This window comes from Ipomoea nil, unplaced genomic scaffold, assembly GCF_001879475.1.
Source record: "Ipomoea nil cultivar Tokyo-kokei standard unplaced genomic scaffold, Asagao_1.1 scaffold2516, whole genome shotgun sequence".
NCBI lineage: Eukaryota > Viridiplantae > Streptophyta > Magnoliopsida > Solanales > Convolvulaceae > Ipomoea > Ipomoea nil.
In genome coordinates this window covers 678528-697196 of record NW_017618944.1, presented here as the reverse complement: position 1 = coordinate 697196, position 18669 = coordinate 678528, and the positions used below count along the sequence as shown (strand labels likewise).

The window sequence follows — 18669 nt, the reverse complement described above, 5'->3', positions numbered from 1 at the left end:
TCAACATGTGCTCAACCAACTCATCTAAATAAACACTTGTTAATTGATAGTGTTAATTCTCACGTAAGCGGTAAATAAAATAACACAAGACCAATTAAAGCAAGTAAATCTTTTATTGATCGGGTGAAAGACCTAAATACAATCTACACTGACTATTCCGAGGCCGACTGACTGCGGTCGGGATGCTCTGACAATAGCCTATCGATCGTCCAAAAGTCCCCACATTGTTGCAACCGCGGGTATATATAGCCGTTGGGCCGGAGACACAAGTCCGGCCGTTCGGCATGTCACCCACGTAGCAACCACGTGTCCTGCTCCCGGGAGCCCTGCCTGTCAGCGCGTAGTGCTGCCACGTGTCTCTTCTCGGCTCTCTCGCCTAAGGGCTATCGATCGGGACTCGAGGACATCGGTCGGGTGTTGCCGACCGGGTTCTTCTAAGAAAGTCCGACCTGTAACCTGCATAAATAAGAATAAAAGACGAAGGCATGTCGGTCGGGTATTCTCTACCATTAATATTTAATAGTTTTATTTTACTAATACTAACACATATACTATATATACATATATACATACAAAAATTATATATGGGGTGAGGGTGGGGTGAGCGGGGGCAGATGACCCTCCTGCCCCCCTTTGGCTCTGTCCCTGACTAAAAATATACAATTTATACGTCGTCTAGAAGTAGGGTCCACCTTGCAAGGTTAACCCTAGTCTATGGTATAACAACTCTAGCTCAATATATTACCAAAATTGGCACATATATCCACACAATCCTAAGGATAACACAAATTCCAGAGTGGATGGTGTCCAAGAGGCGAAACATAGCTCAATATATTACCAAAATTGCCATTCATAACCACACAATCCAAACTAAGGATAACACAATAAATTTCAGACTTGATGGTGTCCACAGATTTACAGAATTCCGTCGAATTCGTGACTGCGGGAGGCCTATGAAATGCTGTTGGTCAGAAATTGTAGTAACAATTGAAGAAGCAAATTAAATTAGAGGAACAGAAGCTATTAACGATGACAAAGCCACATATCATAGCCATACCATATCCAGCACAAGGCCATGTTATCCCTTTAATGGAGCTTTGCCTGTGCTTAGTCAACCATGGCTGCAAAGTCACCTTCGTCAACTCTGACTTCAACCACAACCGAATCATCCAGTCCATGTCGGAGGCAGATAATGATATAAACCTGGTATCAGTCCCTGATGGGTTGGCAGTGGAGGAGGATAGGAATGACCTGAAGAAGCTAACAGAAGCATTCTTTGAGGTTGTTCCAGGGAAGCTGGAGGCTCTCATTCATAACATAAATGAGTCGGATGAGAACAGAGTTTCGTGTCTTATTGCCGATGAAAATTTGGGTTGGGCGCTTGACTTGGCCAAGAAATTGGGACTCCAGCGAGTTGCTTTCTGGCCTGCTGCAGCTGCTTCTCTAACCATGATGTTTAATGCTCCAAAGCTACTCGATGAGGGGATTGTTGGCAACAATGGTAAAACAGCTTACCATAACCTAGCTTGTTCCACAACACAAATATTAACTTTCTTTTCTTTGACAAATTAAATATACATTTTATTTGTTGTGACCAGGAGAAATACTGAGAAAGCAGAGCATCAAATTGTTGCCACTCATGCCGGCTATGAACTCCACAGATTTACTGTGGAATTGTTTCAGCGATCCAGGACTACAGAAGCTTGTTTTCGATCTGGCGTTCAAAAACAATGAATCATTGAAAGCAGCAGAGTGGGTAATCTGCAACTCATCTCAGGTGATGGAATATGAAGTTTTTGCATCGTACCCGAAGCTTATACCTATAGGACCATTACTAGCAAGCAACCGTCTTGGGGAAACATCAGGCCACTTTTGGCGAGAGGACACAGATTGCCTGAAATGGCTTGACCAGCAGCCACTCAACTCTGTCATCTACGTTGCATTCGGAAGCCACACCATTTTCGACATGGCAGAGTTTCAAGAACTTGCCCTTGGGCTTGAACTCACCAACCGACCATTTTTATGGGTTGTTAGGCAAGGGTTTATTGAGGGGGCAGGAAATCCTTACCCTGAAGGGTTCATAGACAGGACCCGCAATCGTGGGCGGCTAGTTGAATGGGCACCTCAGCAGAAAGTGTTGGCGCATCCCTCTCTCGGCTGTTTCCTCAGCCATTGCGGCTGGAATTCCACCATTGAAGGAGTCAGCAATGGCTTGCCTTTCTTGTGCTGGCCATACTTTGCTGATCAGTCCTTCAACAAAAGTTACATCTGTGATGTTTGGAAGATTGGTTTGGGGTTCGATAGAAACGAGAATGGAGTCATTGGACGACAGGAAATCAAGAACAAGGTGGAACAATTGTTTGGGGATGAAAATTTCAAAGCTAGAGCCGTGGATCTTCAAGCAGAGGTGGTGTCTAGTGTTAAAAGAGGAGGGTCTTCTTATCAGAATTTCAATAGTTTCGTTAACTGGATTAAGACAAAAAATTAAACAAATCTCTGTTAGTCAAAACTATTTGATTTCCAAAGTAGTAAAGCATCATTATATTTTGTATTTATGTTCTTTAACTCAACGGTATAAATGTTTCATAAATTTTACTTGTTTATTGCATCAATATGTTTGGTTTTTGTATAATATACTTGATTATTAGCAAAAAAGATTACACTATAACTATCACAACTTAACTAAATTTCACCTTGCTCAACACCCAATTTCTTAATCAATCCTGAAAAGTCATAAAATTTCTTTAGCTGCCTCAATCACAACTGTATACTTTACTTCAGTTGTAGACAAAACTACAACAGACTGAACTGATAATTTTCAACAAACATGACCAACCCCAAAAGAGTAAAGACATACCCATTGTAGAACGTCATCTATTATCTATATCACGAGCGTAATTAGAATCCACATATCCCATGAACATAGGCTCACTCTATTGACCCCCAAATACAATACCATGTCTAATAGTGCCCCTTAAATACTGAAGAATCTACTTAAATGTCTTCTAATAATGCTTCCCATGTTTAGACATGCACTTACTAACATGGCTAATGGCATGAGCCAAATCAGGCCAAGTACAAACCATCAGTGATGGTCCATCACATACATTAACCAACCAACTGCACTAGCATAAGGAACCTTTGTCATATCTTCAATCTCAATAACTCTTTAAGGACATTAACGAGATGAGAGCTTTAAATGATTAGCCAAATGAGTGCTAACCAATTTAGATTAACTTATCACAATCCTGTCAAAGATCTTAATATAACTCTGTTGAGTTAGTCACAACTTCCGACTCAACAAATCAGTCAATGTAGTAATATTATTCATACTCTTATGAACAATCGACATATCATCTAGATACTGTAATAAAAATAAATAAATAAATAAAAGAACTATCACCAAAGCTCTTAACATAGACACAACAATCATACTCACAACGTGTGTAGCCAATTTGAATCATGTAAGAATCAAACAACTTGTACTACTATTGTGGAGCCTGTTTCAGCTCATACAATGACCTCTTAAACCTACAAACTAGATGCTCACCCTTCAAGTTACTTCATAAAAATCTACTCATCTATATCATCATACAAAAAAGTAGTCTTCACATTCATTTGCTCCAAAAGCAAATCCCAAATAACTATCAAAACAAGTACAAAGTAGGTCATCCATCTTGTGACAAAAAGCAAGCACTCAGATCTTGACCCACTGAAACATATCATGCGATCTACCCCCTCTCACAATCTTCAGGGCAGGGGCCCTCAGGTTTAAACATATAATAAGTTTTTTATTTTTCATTATTTATATTTATAAAAAATATTTTATTTTGTAATAGATTTATTAAGATTTGACTTACAAATTTAATAAAAATTACTAAAAATAAATTTACATATAAATTCTCTATATATTTAGTTTCACATCACCTATAAAATTAAAAATAATCTTAAATGGTTCGAGGGGCTAGCCTATTCAAGCTACTGGGTTTATTAGGCTAATTTGTTATTGAGCTAAAGTATTTTAGCTATAACTTAAAAGAAAAAAAATCAGTTTTATCGTGTCAACCTATTAATTCGAGTAAAAATTGACATTTTTAGCCTCCATTGTCCCATTGTACCTCTGATCCTTGATTTTATGTTAGCTGGACATGTATTGTGATTATGTGGTATTCTTAACATAAAACCAAGGGTCAAAGGTACAATGGAGCAGTGGAGGCTAGGGATGTCAATCTTAGTTCGGAAACGATGGGCTAGTCTGATAAGATTGAAGTTTTTTAGAGTTAGGGTCAAATTAAAATATTTTAGTTCAATAAAAAATTAGCTTGATAAGCTCAATGACCCAAACGGGCTAGCCTAATAGTCTGAGTCATTTAAGGCTATTTTTTATTTCACAAGTGATATGATATAGGACAAGTAATATGATGTAGGACTAAATATACACATAGAATTTATATGTAAGTTTATCTTTAGTAATTTTTATTAAATTTATAACTCAAATTTTAATAAATCTATTACAAAATAAAATATTTTTATGAAAATAAATAATGAAAAAATAAAAACTTAATATTTTATCATATTATAGTGTAAATACATTAATTATTTTTAGTTGAATTTTGAAAATTGGGGGTTTAGATTGATTAAAATATTAAATGATGGATAACTTTATATTTACAAATGTAAATAGTAAATACATTAGTTTATTAAAATTAAAATTTTATAATGTTAATTTGAAAATATCAAAAGTTTTAACGAAGTCCACCCGATAAGTTTGACAACTCAAAATTTAAGGGTTAGATAAAAAATTTTAAACCCGACAAAAAAAAAAAAAAACTTAATTAGTCTGATGGTCCAATAAAAATAACCCGAAATCGAATAAACTAACCTAGTTGACATCACAGTAGGAGCCTCAACCCTCCTCGGCTCCTTCCCCAAATTTTTTAAAATTGCCCCTCCCTTTATTATTTTTTTAAGTATTAATATTATGTATACTAGTATTTGCCCCGTGCGATGCACAGACAGAAATTTATAGGTATTGTTGTAATATTATGATACTAAGCAGAATTAGTTTTATTACAAATGTAAGGCTCTATTTGGCAGAGCTTATTTAGGAGCTTATAGATTATTTTAAGCTACTAATAAGCTATAAGCTCTGTTTGGTAATGTTTCCAAAATAAGCTCGTAGCTTAAAATAAGAGCTTATTTTGGAACGCTACCTTAGGTAGCGTTTCAAAATAAGCTAGTAGCTTCTTAACTTTTTTTTTTTCTCATCTTTATCCTTATTATTTTAAAGAAATGACACTATTTACCCTTCACAATTAAAATCATTTTCTCTTCTCCTTTATTCACAACTTTCACCGCAATTATTATTATTATTATTATTATTATTATTATTATTATTATTATTAGAAGATTCACAACAATATTGCTACTTCATTATGGAATGCTAGATCATGATTATGCTAATAATTTTATTTCAAAATGTTAATTTTTTTGAAGACAAAATGTTAAATTTAATATGTAAACAAACTAATTTAAATTTTATGAAGATGTCCTTTTTTATCTTTTTACATTTGTCAGCTTATCAAAAAGCTAATTTTACCAACACTTTCAAGCATAACAGCTAGCTTAACCGCTTTTCAGTTTTCAGCTCCTAGTTTATAGTTTTTCAGCTTTCAATTCCTTCTAAACTTTTAGCTACCTTTTCAGCTAGGTTTGCCAAACATAGTCTAAGTATAACTATACAATGTAATATTTAATATTTTTAAAAGTTTAATTATGTTATTATTATGTTAATTTTAAAGTTTATTGTTACTTGTATTAGTATTTGAATTTGAAATAATTAATTTAATTACATAGCTAACGTATTTAAATAAAATTTGTAAATAAAATAACATGCAATATTTGTCAAAAATCTCCACCAAAAATTTATTCATTTGAAAAAGATTATTTATTTAAGAACTATGTTTATTTTATATCTAATTTCTCCTTTTCATATATGTGGAGTCAAATTAATTATAATTGAGGTTTAAATGAATATATATATACATAATACACAAATTATATTAAATATAAAACTTACCAATTCATGGGAAGACAATAAATGCATTCATATTGCTAACCTCATTTGGTAGGAAAATTTTTTCCCAACTTCTTTTTGCTTTAATTCTTCCAAAAGGTTGAACCCCAACCTTAAGGAGATAGAAATTTTAAAAATATTGCCTGTTATTTTAAAAAAAAATTTGTTAGTTATTTTGCTTTAATTTTATTTTATATCTCCTTTATTTTGCTTTAGGCAATATTTGTCATTAGGCAATATTTGTCATTAGGGTTATAGAAATTTCCCAACCCTAAGGAGATAGAAATTTTTTCCCAACTTTTTTTGCTTTAATTCTTTTTTGCTTTAATATATATAGAGATAGAACTTTTTGTTTTTTTTTTTTAAATACATTCCTAATTCTTTTTTTTTTTTAATTTTTAATTATAGACTCTAATTCTAATAATATTTTATTTGTAAAAGTTCATTTGTAAGATTGATTTATAATTGGTTAATTATTTAACTGAGAATTGTGCATTTAATAAATTTGTAATATGTATTAGTTTGTGATTGATATCAAACTATAAGATTTATTATGTAAGTTAATTTATGATTTATAATGTGTCATATGATAATACGTTTTTAAATTGATTAATTGATATGAAATACGTTAAATGATTGTATAATGTTGCATATTCAAAAAAATATTTATGATCGTATTTCGAGTAAAGCAATGTTACGCCGATTTCAAGATATGAGAAAAAGTAGATGGGTACTGGCAGATCCAAGAATTTTCTCCAGTGGGGGTGAAACATTAAAATAAAGGAGATAGTTTGAAAAAAAAATGAAATACTTAAAGAAGTATAGTTATAAATATTGTTAGATTTGAACGAAAAATAAAACACATCAAAACTTTATAAAAATATTCATAACAAAATATGAAACATAATTAACTTGATAAAATAATTCGAATAAAAAACACATTATAAATCACACATCTCATTATTAATTAAAAAAAAATTATATAATAGACTCATTATTAATATTTTATACTATTAAATATTAATAATAGTGAAAAAAAAAAACAATGTTGAAAGTTGAAACCACACTAATATTTTGCACTTAATAAGTAGTGAAAAAGAGCTTGTGTGTTAAAGGATTCGAACTCATGCCCTTTCTCAAAATAAAAAGGTGCCTTTTGCCAACTAATCTAGCATATCTCTTGTTAGTCATTATCTATTTTTCTGTACTTATAATAAAACTTGTACTATATATACATATATACATACATACAAAGATTATATATGGGTGAGGGTGGGGCGAGTGGGGGCAGCTGCCCCCACTGCCCCCATACTGGGTCTGCCAATGGGTACTATATCATAATTTCACAGAAATATTATATTTTGACTTATAATGTATTTTGTATTTATATTGTTTTATCTAATTAATGTTTTTTCATATTTTGTCAAAAACAATATTTACCATGTTTTGTATTGCTTTAATTTTCCCTTCACTCAATTAAAATCTCTGCATACAATTTGGTATAGTTTATTCTGTCAAGTGTCAACAACCAATCATAGATGTCTAATTGAATATGAGGAGGAGCGAACAACTAAAATTTGTGAAACATTTATAGGGTTTATTTAAAGAACAGAAAAATACCAAAATATAGTGATGCTTGACAACTTATTATCATCAGTAAATTAAGTAGTTTTGACTAACAGAGATTTGTTTAATTTTTTGCCTTAATCCAGTTAACGAAACTACTGAAATTCTGATACGAAGACCCTCCACTTTTAACACTGGACACCACCTCTACTTGAAGATCCACGGCTCTAGCTTTGAAGTTTTCGTCCCCGAACAATTGTTCCACTTTGGTCTTGATTTCCTGTCGTCCGATGACTCCATTCTCGTTTCTATCGAACCCCAAACCAACCTTCCAAACATCACAGATGTAACTTTTGTTGAATAATTGATCAGCAAAGTATGGCCAACACAAGAAAGGCAAGCCATTGCTGACACCTTCAATGGTGGAATTCCAACCACAATGGCTCAAGAAACATCCGAGAGAGGGATGCGCCAACACTTTCTGCTGAGGTGCCCATTCAACTAGCCACCCACGATTGCGGGTTCTGTCTATGAACCCTTCAGGGTAAGGATTTCCTGTCTCCTCAATAAACCCTTGCCTAACAACCCATAAAAATGGTCTGTTTGTGAGTTCAAGCCCAAGGGCAAGTTCTTGAAACTCTGCCATGTTGAAAATGGTATGGCTTCCGAATGCAACGTAGATGACAGAGTTCAGTGGCTGCTGGTCGAGCCATTTCAGGCAATCTGTGTCCTCTCGCCAAAAGTGGCCTGATGTTTCCCCAAGACGGTTGCTTGCTAGTAATGGCCCTATAGGTATAAGCTTCGGGTACGATGCAAAAACTTCATATTCCATCACCTGAGATGAGTTGCAGATTACCCACTCTGCTGCTTTCAATGATTCATTGTTTTTGAACGCCAGATCGAAAACAAGCTTCTGTAGTCCTGGATCGCTGAAACAATTCCACAGTAAATCTGTGGAGTTCATAGCCGGCATGAGTGGCAACAATTTGATGCTCTGCTTTCTCAGTATTTCTCCTGGTCACAACAAATAAAATGTATATTTAATTTTTGTTAGAACGAAATGATTAGTTTACTAAGAAAAGAAAGTTAATATTTGTGTGTTACCATTGTTGCCAACAATCCCATCATCAACTAGCTTTGGAACATTAAGCATCATGGCTAGTGAAGCAGCTGAAGCAGTCCAGAAAGCAACTCGCTGGAGTCCCAATCTCTTCCCCAAGTCTAAGGCCCAACCCAAATTTTCATCGGCAATAACACACGAAACTCTATTCTCATCCGACTCGTTTATCTTACGAATGAGAGCCTCCACCTTCTCCGGTACAACCTCAAAGATTATTGCTTGTGCTAGCTTCTTCGGGTCATTCCTATCCTCCTCCACTTCTAACCCGTCGGGGAATGTTACGAGGTTTATAACATTGTCTGCCTCCGACATGGACTCCATGATTCGCTTATGGTTGAACTCAGTGTTGACGAAGGTGACTTTGCAACCATGCTTCACTAAGCACAGGCAAAGCTCCATTGTGGGGATAACATGGCCCTGTGCTGGATATGGTATGGCTACGATATGTGGCTTTCTCATGCTTCTATTTGCGTCTTCAATTCTTGCTACAATTTCTGATCGAACACCATTTTATAGGTCTCTGGCAGTCGCAAATTCAACCTAATTAAGTCGCCGAACGCGGGGCTGATGTTTAAAAATAAAAAGAAAAAAATAAACGAGGTGGCGGGCTGTCAGGCCGGAACAGGACAACCCACATGGGCTTGCGTCTGAGAAGACGATTTAAAAAAAAAAAAAAAAAAAAATTCTCAAAGAGGTTTGGGACATGTGTTTCTGACCTGAAACGCATGTCCCAACGTCTTTTTCCTAAAAGCATCCCACTTTAAAAAAGTCTTGATTTTGTCAATACATGTTATTTTTGTCATTTTTTTGACAATTTAATCTCATGTGGTTTCTTTGAAGTTGAAGTAATACAGTGACATATCGTTGATTACGTTTTACACGTGATGGCTTGTGAGTATGTATGTGATGACTGCTACAATTCCTAACAGCCCGACTTTGTTTATACTCGCAATATTTTCTCGCGTTTAAAAGTGCATTTTTTTTGTTATATTATATTATATAGTAGTATTTCACTCATGCAATGCATAGATAGTATTATAGTAACATATATTCAATAATTATATTATTTATAAAATTTATATTGTATAAAATAAATAAATAAAAATTATCAAAATATTATATGATATTTGATATTATATTTCAACAATTTCTTATTATAATAAAGTATATATGGTATTTCATATCAAAATTTTCTTTATAATGAATTGGTTTTGAGATTAATAAAATAATTACGAAATGCATTTTTTTTTTAATGTTACTGACTCTATTACAACGTAGTATTGCAAGCACAAAGAGTCAATATCACCTCCACTGAGCCTCAAACCTACAATCTCCCATATGGGAATCCAACCTTGGCCATTAGATCACAAGGTCTTGGCACGAAATGCATTTCAAATCACTATAATAATAATAATAATAATAATAATAATAATAATAATAATAATAATTACAATTTATCAACCGTGGGCAAAGAATTTCTACTCTGTAGCTCAAGCCCTCCCCACCTATACCATGAGTGCCTTTCTTCTTCCGATGTCCTATTGCCGAGAATTAGAAACTTTGATGAACAAGTTCTGGTGGAGGAATGGAGGCACGAGGGGAACGGGTGTTCATTGGCACACTTGGTGGAACTTATGTCTACCAAAAATAGTTGGCGGTTTGGGATTCAAAGATCTACATGATTTCAATAAAACTCTTCTTGCCAAACAAAGATGGTGCATACTCACTGCACCCGATAACCTTATCGAAAAAAATCTATTAAAGCTTGGTACTTCACTCAATCCTCTTTTTTAGAAGCTAATGACGGCAACTGTTGGATCCGTTGGTAGAAAAAAACAAATAATAATCAAATAAAAGATTATTATTTTCTGGAAAACAAGGGAAGGAAAGATGGAGAATTTGGCTAGTGTTTGGTGTTAGGTTTTTACAAGAGTCAAGCGATCGCTCTTTCCTTAAAACCTTATTTGTCACCTCCCAAAGATGCTAGGAGCGTTGTGGCCTAGGCTTTCCAGGATAAAACTTGCTATGATTCAATGTTTGAGCATTCAAACAAAGAATTCGGCGAGCAAGACAAGGTTTTGAACACAGTAGGCTTAGAAAGAAAAGGAGTAGAAGCAGAATTTTGAGGCTTGAAACTCTAAGTTTCGTGTAGAGTGCTTGTGCTCTTGTGTGTAAAAATCTGCTTCTCACTGCCTCTCTTATATAGGGGTGGAGGAGTCAATAGTTTTTAATATGGCAATGAAAACTGACATTAAAGTTGACTTCCAACAGCTATAACAGCAGGCCACTACCTGGGAATTGAATTCAGAATTCAAAATTGGAGTTATTAGGATATTAATTCCATAACAGATGAATTCAATCCCCATAACAGTCAAAATTTTCGGGTTCCAGACCGTTGGCGTGTAGGGTTCGGTCTCAACTTTCGACCTTACCCAGTTTCGGCCTTTACACCTCTCGTGGTCACCGTTGCACGAAAGTTGTGCGTGACTATACCGGTTAACTGGCCTTTACACCTCTCGTGGTCACCGTTGCACGAAAGTTGTGCGTGACTATATCGGTTGGAAAATGATACCAAAGTTTGGCATAACTTAGCCCGCAAGGGCCAGCCAATTTCCGGACGACATTCGTGCCCGCGCACACGAGCTCGGGCTTCGGACTTGAATCAAGCCTTTTTCAAATGTCGTGCCCGCGCACACGAGCTCGGGCTTGAATCAAGCCTTTTTCAATCTCGTCTAGTTGGCATTAAAACAAAAGAAAAATAACTTGAGTAATGACATGCCATCTTCCACTTCACTTTGCCAATATCATATTTGCAGGGGTAAGGACAGCTTAAGAATCAAATATAACCAGGAGGGTGTGGTTGAGTGGAAGAGACTTATTCATTCTTAACCAAAGGTCAAGAGTTTAATATTTGACTTTGGGAATGGAGCAGCCTTAAATCTCCAGGTCAGCTGTCCCACCCAAGAACCAAATATATTGATGTAATAAACAAGCGGTTCAGTTAAAAAACAGAAATACAAAATATAATGATGCTTGACAACTTTGGAACTAACAGAGATTTGTTTAATTTTTTGCCTTAATCCAGTTAACGAAACTACTGAAATTTCGATACGAAGACCCTCCACTTTTAACACTGGGCACCACCTCTGCTTGAAGATCCACGGCTCTAGCTTTGAAGTTCTCATCCCCAAACAATTGTTCCACCTTGTTCCTAATTTCATGTCGTCCGATGACTCCACACTCATTTCTATGGAACGCTAAACTAATCTTCCAAACATCACAGATGTAACTTTTGTTGAATAACTGATCAGCAAAGTATGGCCAGCACAAGAAAGGCAAGCCATTGCTGACACCTTCAATGGTAGAATTCCAGCCGCAATGGCTGAGGAAACAGCCGAGAGAGGGATGCGCCAACACTTTCTGCTGAGGTGCCCATTCAACTAGCCGCCCACGATTGCAGGTTCTGTCTATGAACCCTTCAGGGTAAGCATTTCCTCCCTCCTCAATAAACCCTTGCCTAACAACCCATAAAAATGGCCTGTTGGTGAGTTCAAGCCCAAGGGCAAGTTCTTGAAACTCTGCCATGTTGAAAATGGTGTGGCTTCCAAATGCAACGTAGATGACTGAGTTGAGTGGCTGCTGGTTAAGCCATTTCAGGCAATCTGTGTCCTCTCGCCAAAAGTGGCCCGATGTTTCCCCAAGACGGTTGCTTGCTAGTAATGGTCCAATAGGTATCAGCTTCGGGTAGGATGCAAAAACCTCATATTCCATCACCTGAGATGAGTTGCAGATTACCCACTCTGCTGCTTTCACTGATTCATTGTTTTTGAGCGCCAGTTCGAAAACAAGCCTCTGTAGCCCTGGATCGCTGAAACAGTTCCAAAGTAAATCTGTGGAGTTCATAGCCGGCATGAGTGGCAACAATTTGATGCTCTGCTTTTTCAGGATTTCTCCTGGTAAAAACAAATAAAATGTAGAGTTAATTACCAAAATGGTCCCTTGACTATAGCGAAATTATCAATTTGGTCCTTGACTATTTTTTTTAACTAATTAAGTCCCTCAAGTTTAAAAATTTTAACCAATTTAGTCCTCCGTTAGTCAACCGTTAACTTGAGACCAAATTGGTAATTTTGTTATAGTCAAGGGACCATTTTGGTAATTAATTTTAGGGGTGGACAATTCGGTTTAGTTTTCTCGAATCGAATTGTACCGAACCGAACCGAACTAGTTTGGTTCGGTAATATACCGAATAACCGAACGGTATTGGATTCTTGTATACCTAACAGTTCGATAAAAAACCGATCCGAATTGTTCAGTAAAAAATTGAACTGAACCAAATACCAGTTGATTTTTTTAAAACAATATAATAATAATAATAATAATAATAATAAATAAATAAATAAATAAAAAGTAAATCTAAGTCCCTTGCTACTTGCTCTGCCGTTCAGCTCATATTTTCACATGTATCTCTCGAAAATATTTTATTTGATTTCTTTATGGTTTGTTATTACAAGTTCTATATTATGTGTTATGGTGTTTACATAGTCCATATCCAAAGTCTAATATATAACAAAATAGCAATCCAAAGTTCAAACGGTATTTGGTTCGGTTTTTACTGAACAATTCAGTTCGGTTCGAGTTTTTATCGAACCATTCAGTATACAAGAATCTATTACCGTTCGTTTGTTCGGTATATTACCGAATCTAACTAGTTTGGTACGGTACGATTCGAGAAAACTGAACCGAATTACCGACCCTTAAAGTTAATTACCAAAATGGTCCCTTGACTATAGCGAATTACCAATTTGGTCCCAAGTTAACGGTTGACTAATGGTCAAACAAACGGAGGACCAAATTGGTTAAGATTTTTAAAGTTAAGGGACTTAATTGGTCTAAAAAATAGTCAAGGACCAAATTAGTAATTTCGTTATAGTCAAAGGACCATTTCGGTAATTAACTCTAAAATGTATATTTAATTTGTGTTAGAAAGAAATGATTAGTTAACTAAGAAAAGAAAGTTAATATTTGTGTTGTGAAACAAGTTAATAAGCTAAGCTGTTTTACCATTGTTGCCAACAATCCCATCATCAACTAGCTTTGGAATATTAAACACCATGGGTAGTGAAGCAGCTGAAGCAGTCCAGAAAGCAACTGGCTGGAGTCCCAATTTCTTGGCCAAGTCAAGCGCCCAACCCAAATTTTCATCGGCAATAAGACACGAAACTCTGTTCTCATCCGACTCATTTATGTTATGAATGAGAGCCTCCAGCTTCCCTGGAACAACCTCAAAGAATGCGTCTGTTAGCTTCTTCAGGTCATTCCTATCCTCCTCCGCTGCCAACCCGTCAGGGACTGATACCAGGTTTATAGCATTGTCTGCCTCCGACATGGACTCCATGATTCGCTTGTGGTTGAACTCAGTGTTCACAATGGTGACCTTGCACCCATGCTTGACTAAGCACAGGCAAAGCTCCATTGTGGGTATAACATGGCCTTGTGCTGGATATGGTATGGCTATGATATGTGGCTTTCTCATCATTAATTGCTTCTATTTTGCTTCTTCAATTCTTGCTACAATTTCTGATGGAACACCATTTTATAGGCCTCTGGCAGTCGCGAATTCAACCAAATTCAGCAAATACGTGGACGCCTTTCATTCAGAAATGTATTGTCATATTGTCAATTTTGTTGTAATATATTGGGCCATGTTTGTCCCTTTGGTAGCTGCGGACAATTTAATCTCCAGCGGTTTCGATCTTTTAAGAAATACAGTGACACGTTATATCGTTGCATTACGTTTTACACGCGATGGCTGATGAGTACGTGTGACTGCTACAACTCCCAACAACCAGAGTTTATAATTTGTTTATACTAGCTATATTTTCTTCCTTTAAAAAGTGATTTTTTTTGTTTTTTTGTTTTTTTGTTTTTTCCTATTGGAAGGGGAGACCCAAAAAGGTTCAATACAAGAAATCAATTTGAATTACACTACTGGAACGAGTGATAATCGAGGCTACTTAATTTCAAGCTAGCTACAATATGGCATGTATTAAACCAACTGCTATGGAACAACAAACCAATTCTTCCACATGAAATTCGGAGAGAAGCCGAAGCACAACTTGAAGCGTGGAACTCACATGGCCTTCATTTGTCAAGTGGACGTTGCTTGATCCTTGAGTGATTCGGCCTCGTATGGAACACTACTGATTTTTGACAATGTTGGTTTGTGGCAGCCATAAATGGCACAAGTTATGACCTGTAGGGAGGCCCTCTCGTGGTTAAAACATTGTAGCCTCACCACAGTTAAAATGGAATTCGATTGTGCCGATGTTGTAATAGTGTTAACCCACAAGAGCAAATATCTATCGTATACAGGATATATTGTCAATTAATGTCTTAATATCATGACTAGTTTTAATCTACTTGTTTTTCATTTAAGCAAGAGATTAGTGACGATAGTTATGCCATGGATCGGGGTCCACCTTGCAAGGTATATCTGGGTTATATTTATAATTTTTGAAATCTATATTTACAGTTTTAAAACTGAATATTCATAAGCAATGATTTTTTTTTTTTTGAAATAATTGAAAACAACTCAGCGAGTAAATATTCAGTTACATAATTGTGAATATAGAATTCGTTAATTGTGAATATAGAGTTCAAAAATTGTAAATATAACCCGGATCCACCTTGCAAGGTGGACACGAGTCCACAACATAATTTGCATCAGTGAACCTGATAGCCCATACACTCGATGGGGTAGCAGACCCTCATCAGCAAATTATTATGTGGACCATGGTCCACATAATATTATATGGACTATAATAAAAAATATATTTTAATATATTAAATGTACATTATTGTTGTACTGAATGTATATTATTTTACAATAGACAAAATATGGTCCACACAATAATGATTCTAGACCCTCAGTCGGAGGCTCGTTTTTGGGACTCTTCCCTACCGGATTATATCTTCTCACTACTTTCTTCTCTTAGTTAACTAAAGCTTTATTTATTTATTTATTTTTTCAAAAAAAAAAATATTTTATCATAAAGTAAAAAAAGAAAACTTACAATTCAAATAGGAAAGATAAACAAAATTTCAGCCATCATCTTCACCATAGGAAAAAAAGAAAAAAGAAAAAAGAAAAAAAGAAACTCATCAACATAAATTTGAAGTGGTAAAAAAATTAGAACCAATAAATAAATAAAAATTACCTCAAATCTTATTATCTGAGCAAAATTACCAACTAAAAAAAATAGAACATGCTAGTTCATACATAAACAATATGAGAAATTATCTAAATACCAAGATGTTAGTTCAATAGATTATTTAGCAGTACATATGAAATAATTTAATAAAGTAAAATACATGCCAACTACTTTGTGCACAGATGACACCTAGGTTAGATTTTTATATGGGAGGTTGTGAGTTTAAGCCTCCTTGTGCAATTTGAGTTACTTTGGTATTTATGTTCATTTAGCATAATAATGCTTACAAATCGCTTTTATATTTTTCTTCCCTATATCTCTCTCTCTTTCAATTCTTTTATGCAGTTTGCATCTACTTGAAATATGCTATTCAATACACTATTGAATTAGGAACATATCAATGTTATGATTAATTATGTAGGTCCTATTCATAACATTAACACTTTACCGACCATATTTTTGCTTAGCTTGCTTTTGTTCCATACTCTTTCAACAGTGGAAGGAAAAAGTATTTAACCAGAAGGCAAGAGATTCATACATATAACTACAAAGTCATAAGTTCGAATCCTTACTTCCGTGGTTTGAGCTACTCAGATATGAGTAACCTAAACTGGTTTATATGGTATTCTTAACATACAATATGGAGTTTCAGTCCATCAATATATAGTGTTGCTTGACTGATTATTATCAGTTTAGACTGACAGTAGAGATTTGCTTAATTTATTGCCTTAATCCATTTAACGAAACTACTGAAATTCCGATACGAAGACCCTCCTATTTTAACACTAGACACCACCTTTGCTTGAAGATCCACGGCTCTAGTTTTGAAGTTTTCATCCCCAAACAATTGTTCCACCTTGTTCTTGATTTCCTGTCTCTCATTTCTATCGAACCCCAAACCAACCTTCCAAACATCACATATGTAACTTTTGTTGAATATCTGATCACCAAAGTATGGCCAGCACAAGAAAGGCAAGCCATTGCTGACACCCTCAATGGTGGAATTCCAGCCGCAATGGCTGAGGAAACAGCCGAGAGAGGGATGCGCCAACACTTTCTGCTGAGGCGCCCATTCAACTAGCAGCCCACGATTGCAGGTTCTGTCTATGAACCCTTCAGGGTAAGGATTTCCTTCCTCCTCGATAAACCCTTGCCTAACAACCCATAAAAATGGTCTGTTGGTGAGTTCAAGCCCAAGGGCAAGTTCTTGAAACTCGGCCAAGTTGAAAATGGTGTGGCTTCCGAATGCAACATAGATGACAGAGTTGAGTGGCTGCTGGTCAAGCCATTTCAGGCAATCTGTGTCCTCCCGCCAGAAGTGGCCTGATGTTTCCCCAAGACGGTTGCATGCTAGTAATGGTCCTATAGGTATGAGCTTCGGGTACGATGCAAACGTCTCATATTCCATCACCTGAGATGAGTTGCAGATTATCCATTCTGCTGATTTCACTGATTCATTGTTTTTTACCGCCAGGTCGAAAATAAGCCTCTGTAGCCTTGGATCGCTGAAACAGTTCCACAGTAAATCTGTGGAGTTCATAGCCGGCATGAGAGGCAACAATTTGATGCTCTGTTTTCTCAGTATTTCTCCTGGTCACAGTACAACAAATAAAATGTATATTTAATTTGTTCACTAAGAAAAGAAAGTTAAGCTGTTTTACCATTGTTGCCAACAATCCCATCTTCGATTAGCTTTGGAACATTAAACATCATGGCTAGAGAAGCAGCTGCAGAAGACCAGAAAGCAACTGGGTGGAGTCCCAATTTCTTGGCCAAGTCAAGCGCCCAACCCATATTTTCATCGGCAATAAAACACGAAACTCTGTTCTCAACCGACTCATTTATGTTATGAATGAGAGCCTCCAGCTTCCCTGGACCAACCTTAGAGAATGCTTCAGTTAGCTTGATCAGGTCATTCCGATCCTCCTCCACTGCCAACCCGTCAGGGATCGATACCAGGTTTATAACGTTGTCTGCCTCCGACATGGACTCCATGATTCGGTTGTGGGTGAAGTGAGAGTTGACGAAGGTGACTTTGCAGCCATGCTTCACTAAGCACTGGCAAAGCTCCATTAAAGGGATAACATGGCCTTGTGCTGGATATGGTATGGCTAGGATATGTGGCTTTGCCATCCTTAATTGCTTAGTTTTGATGCTCTAACTTTCGTCTTCAATTCTTGCTACAATTTCTGACCGAACAGCATTTTAGTCACGAATTCGACGAAATTCAGTAAATGTGTGGACACCATTCAATCTGAAATTTATTGTATTATCCTTAGGATTGTGTGGATATATGAGTGCCAATTCTGGGCACATTTCGGGTAAGGCCCTAAAGACACGGGTTTTGCCCTGACCCGAATCGGGTCGGATTCAAATAAAATTATGCCTTGCAAAAACTGCGCCGTTTTGACGTCTAACTTTAAAAAAAAATTTATTTTTGATTTCCGTTAACGACGTTATGCTATGCATAATTTGAACTATATATCCAGAATTAGTGAACTATATATCCACATCGGTCGCTGGTACTTTGTTTTAGCTTATAACAATTCGCTGCAGCGTCTGTGTATTCAGAATGAATGAACTATATATTCAGAATGAATGAACTATATATTTAGAATTAATGAACTATAAATTCAGAATTAGTGGACTATATATCCAGAATTAATAAACTATATATCCAGAATTAGTGAACT

At 35.9% G+C, this 18669-nt stretch overlaps 4 protein-coding genes across 4 annotated transcripts; 1 reads left to right on the top strand and 3 right to left on the bottom strand.

Moving 5' to 3' along the window:
• Nucleotides 1-743: 743 nt before the first annotated feature.
• Nucleotides 744-2609, top strand: LOC109153661 (UDP-glycosyltransferase 83A1-like). The gene is made up of 2 exons (XM_019301531.1): nucleotides 744-1501; nucleotides 1599-2609. Exons 1-2 carry the CDS (start codon nucleotides 1030-1032, stop codon nucleotides 2486-2488), a joined length of 1362 nt encoding a protein of 453 aa, XP_019157076.1. The 5' UTR covers nucleotides 744-1029; the 3' UTR covers nucleotides 2489-2609.
• An 803-nt stretch (nucleotides 2610-3412) lies between these two features.
• On the bottom strand, nucleotides 3413-9221 carry LOC109153626 (UDP-glycosyltransferase 83A1-like). Its single transcript, XM_019301480.1, has 3 exons — nucleotides 8747-9221; nucleotides 7744-8656; nucleotides 3413-3864 (listed from the first exon to the last, which is right to left on the bottom strand). Exons 1-2 carry the CDS (start codon nucleotides 9219-9221, stop codon nucleotides 7767-7769), a joined length of 1365 nt encoding a protein of 454 aa, XP_019157025.1. The 3' UTR covers nucleotides 3413-3864; nucleotides 7744-7766.
• A 2415-nt stretch (nucleotides 9222-11636) lies between these two features.
• LOC109153681 (UDP-glycosyltransferase 83A1-like) lies at nucleotides 11637-14331 on the bottom strand. Its single transcript, XM_019301554.1, has 2 exons — nucleotides 13827-14331; nucleotides 11637-12715 (listed from the first exon to the last, which is right to left on the bottom strand). The coding sequence occupies exons 1-2, from the start codon at nucleotides 14299-14301 to the stop codon at nucleotides 11826-11828; spliced, it is 1365 nt and encodes a 454-aa protein (XP_019157099.1). The 5' UTR covers nucleotides 14302-14331; the 3' UTR covers nucleotides 11637-11825.
• A 2340-nt stretch (nucleotides 14332-16671) lies between these two features.
• LOC109153685 (UDP-glycosyltransferase 83A1-like) lies at nucleotides 16672-18224 on the bottom strand. Its single transcript, XM_019301557.1, has 2 exons — nucleotides 17638-18224; nucleotides 16672-17566 (listed from the first exon to the last, which is right to left on the bottom strand). The coding sequence occupies exons 1-2, from the start codon at nucleotides 18107-18109 to the stop codon at nucleotides 16692-16694; spliced, it is 1347 nt and encodes a 448-aa protein (XP_019157102.1). The 5' UTR covers nucleotides 18110-18224; the 3' UTR covers nucleotides 16672-16691.
• Nucleotides 18225-18669: the final 445 nt, after the last annotated feature.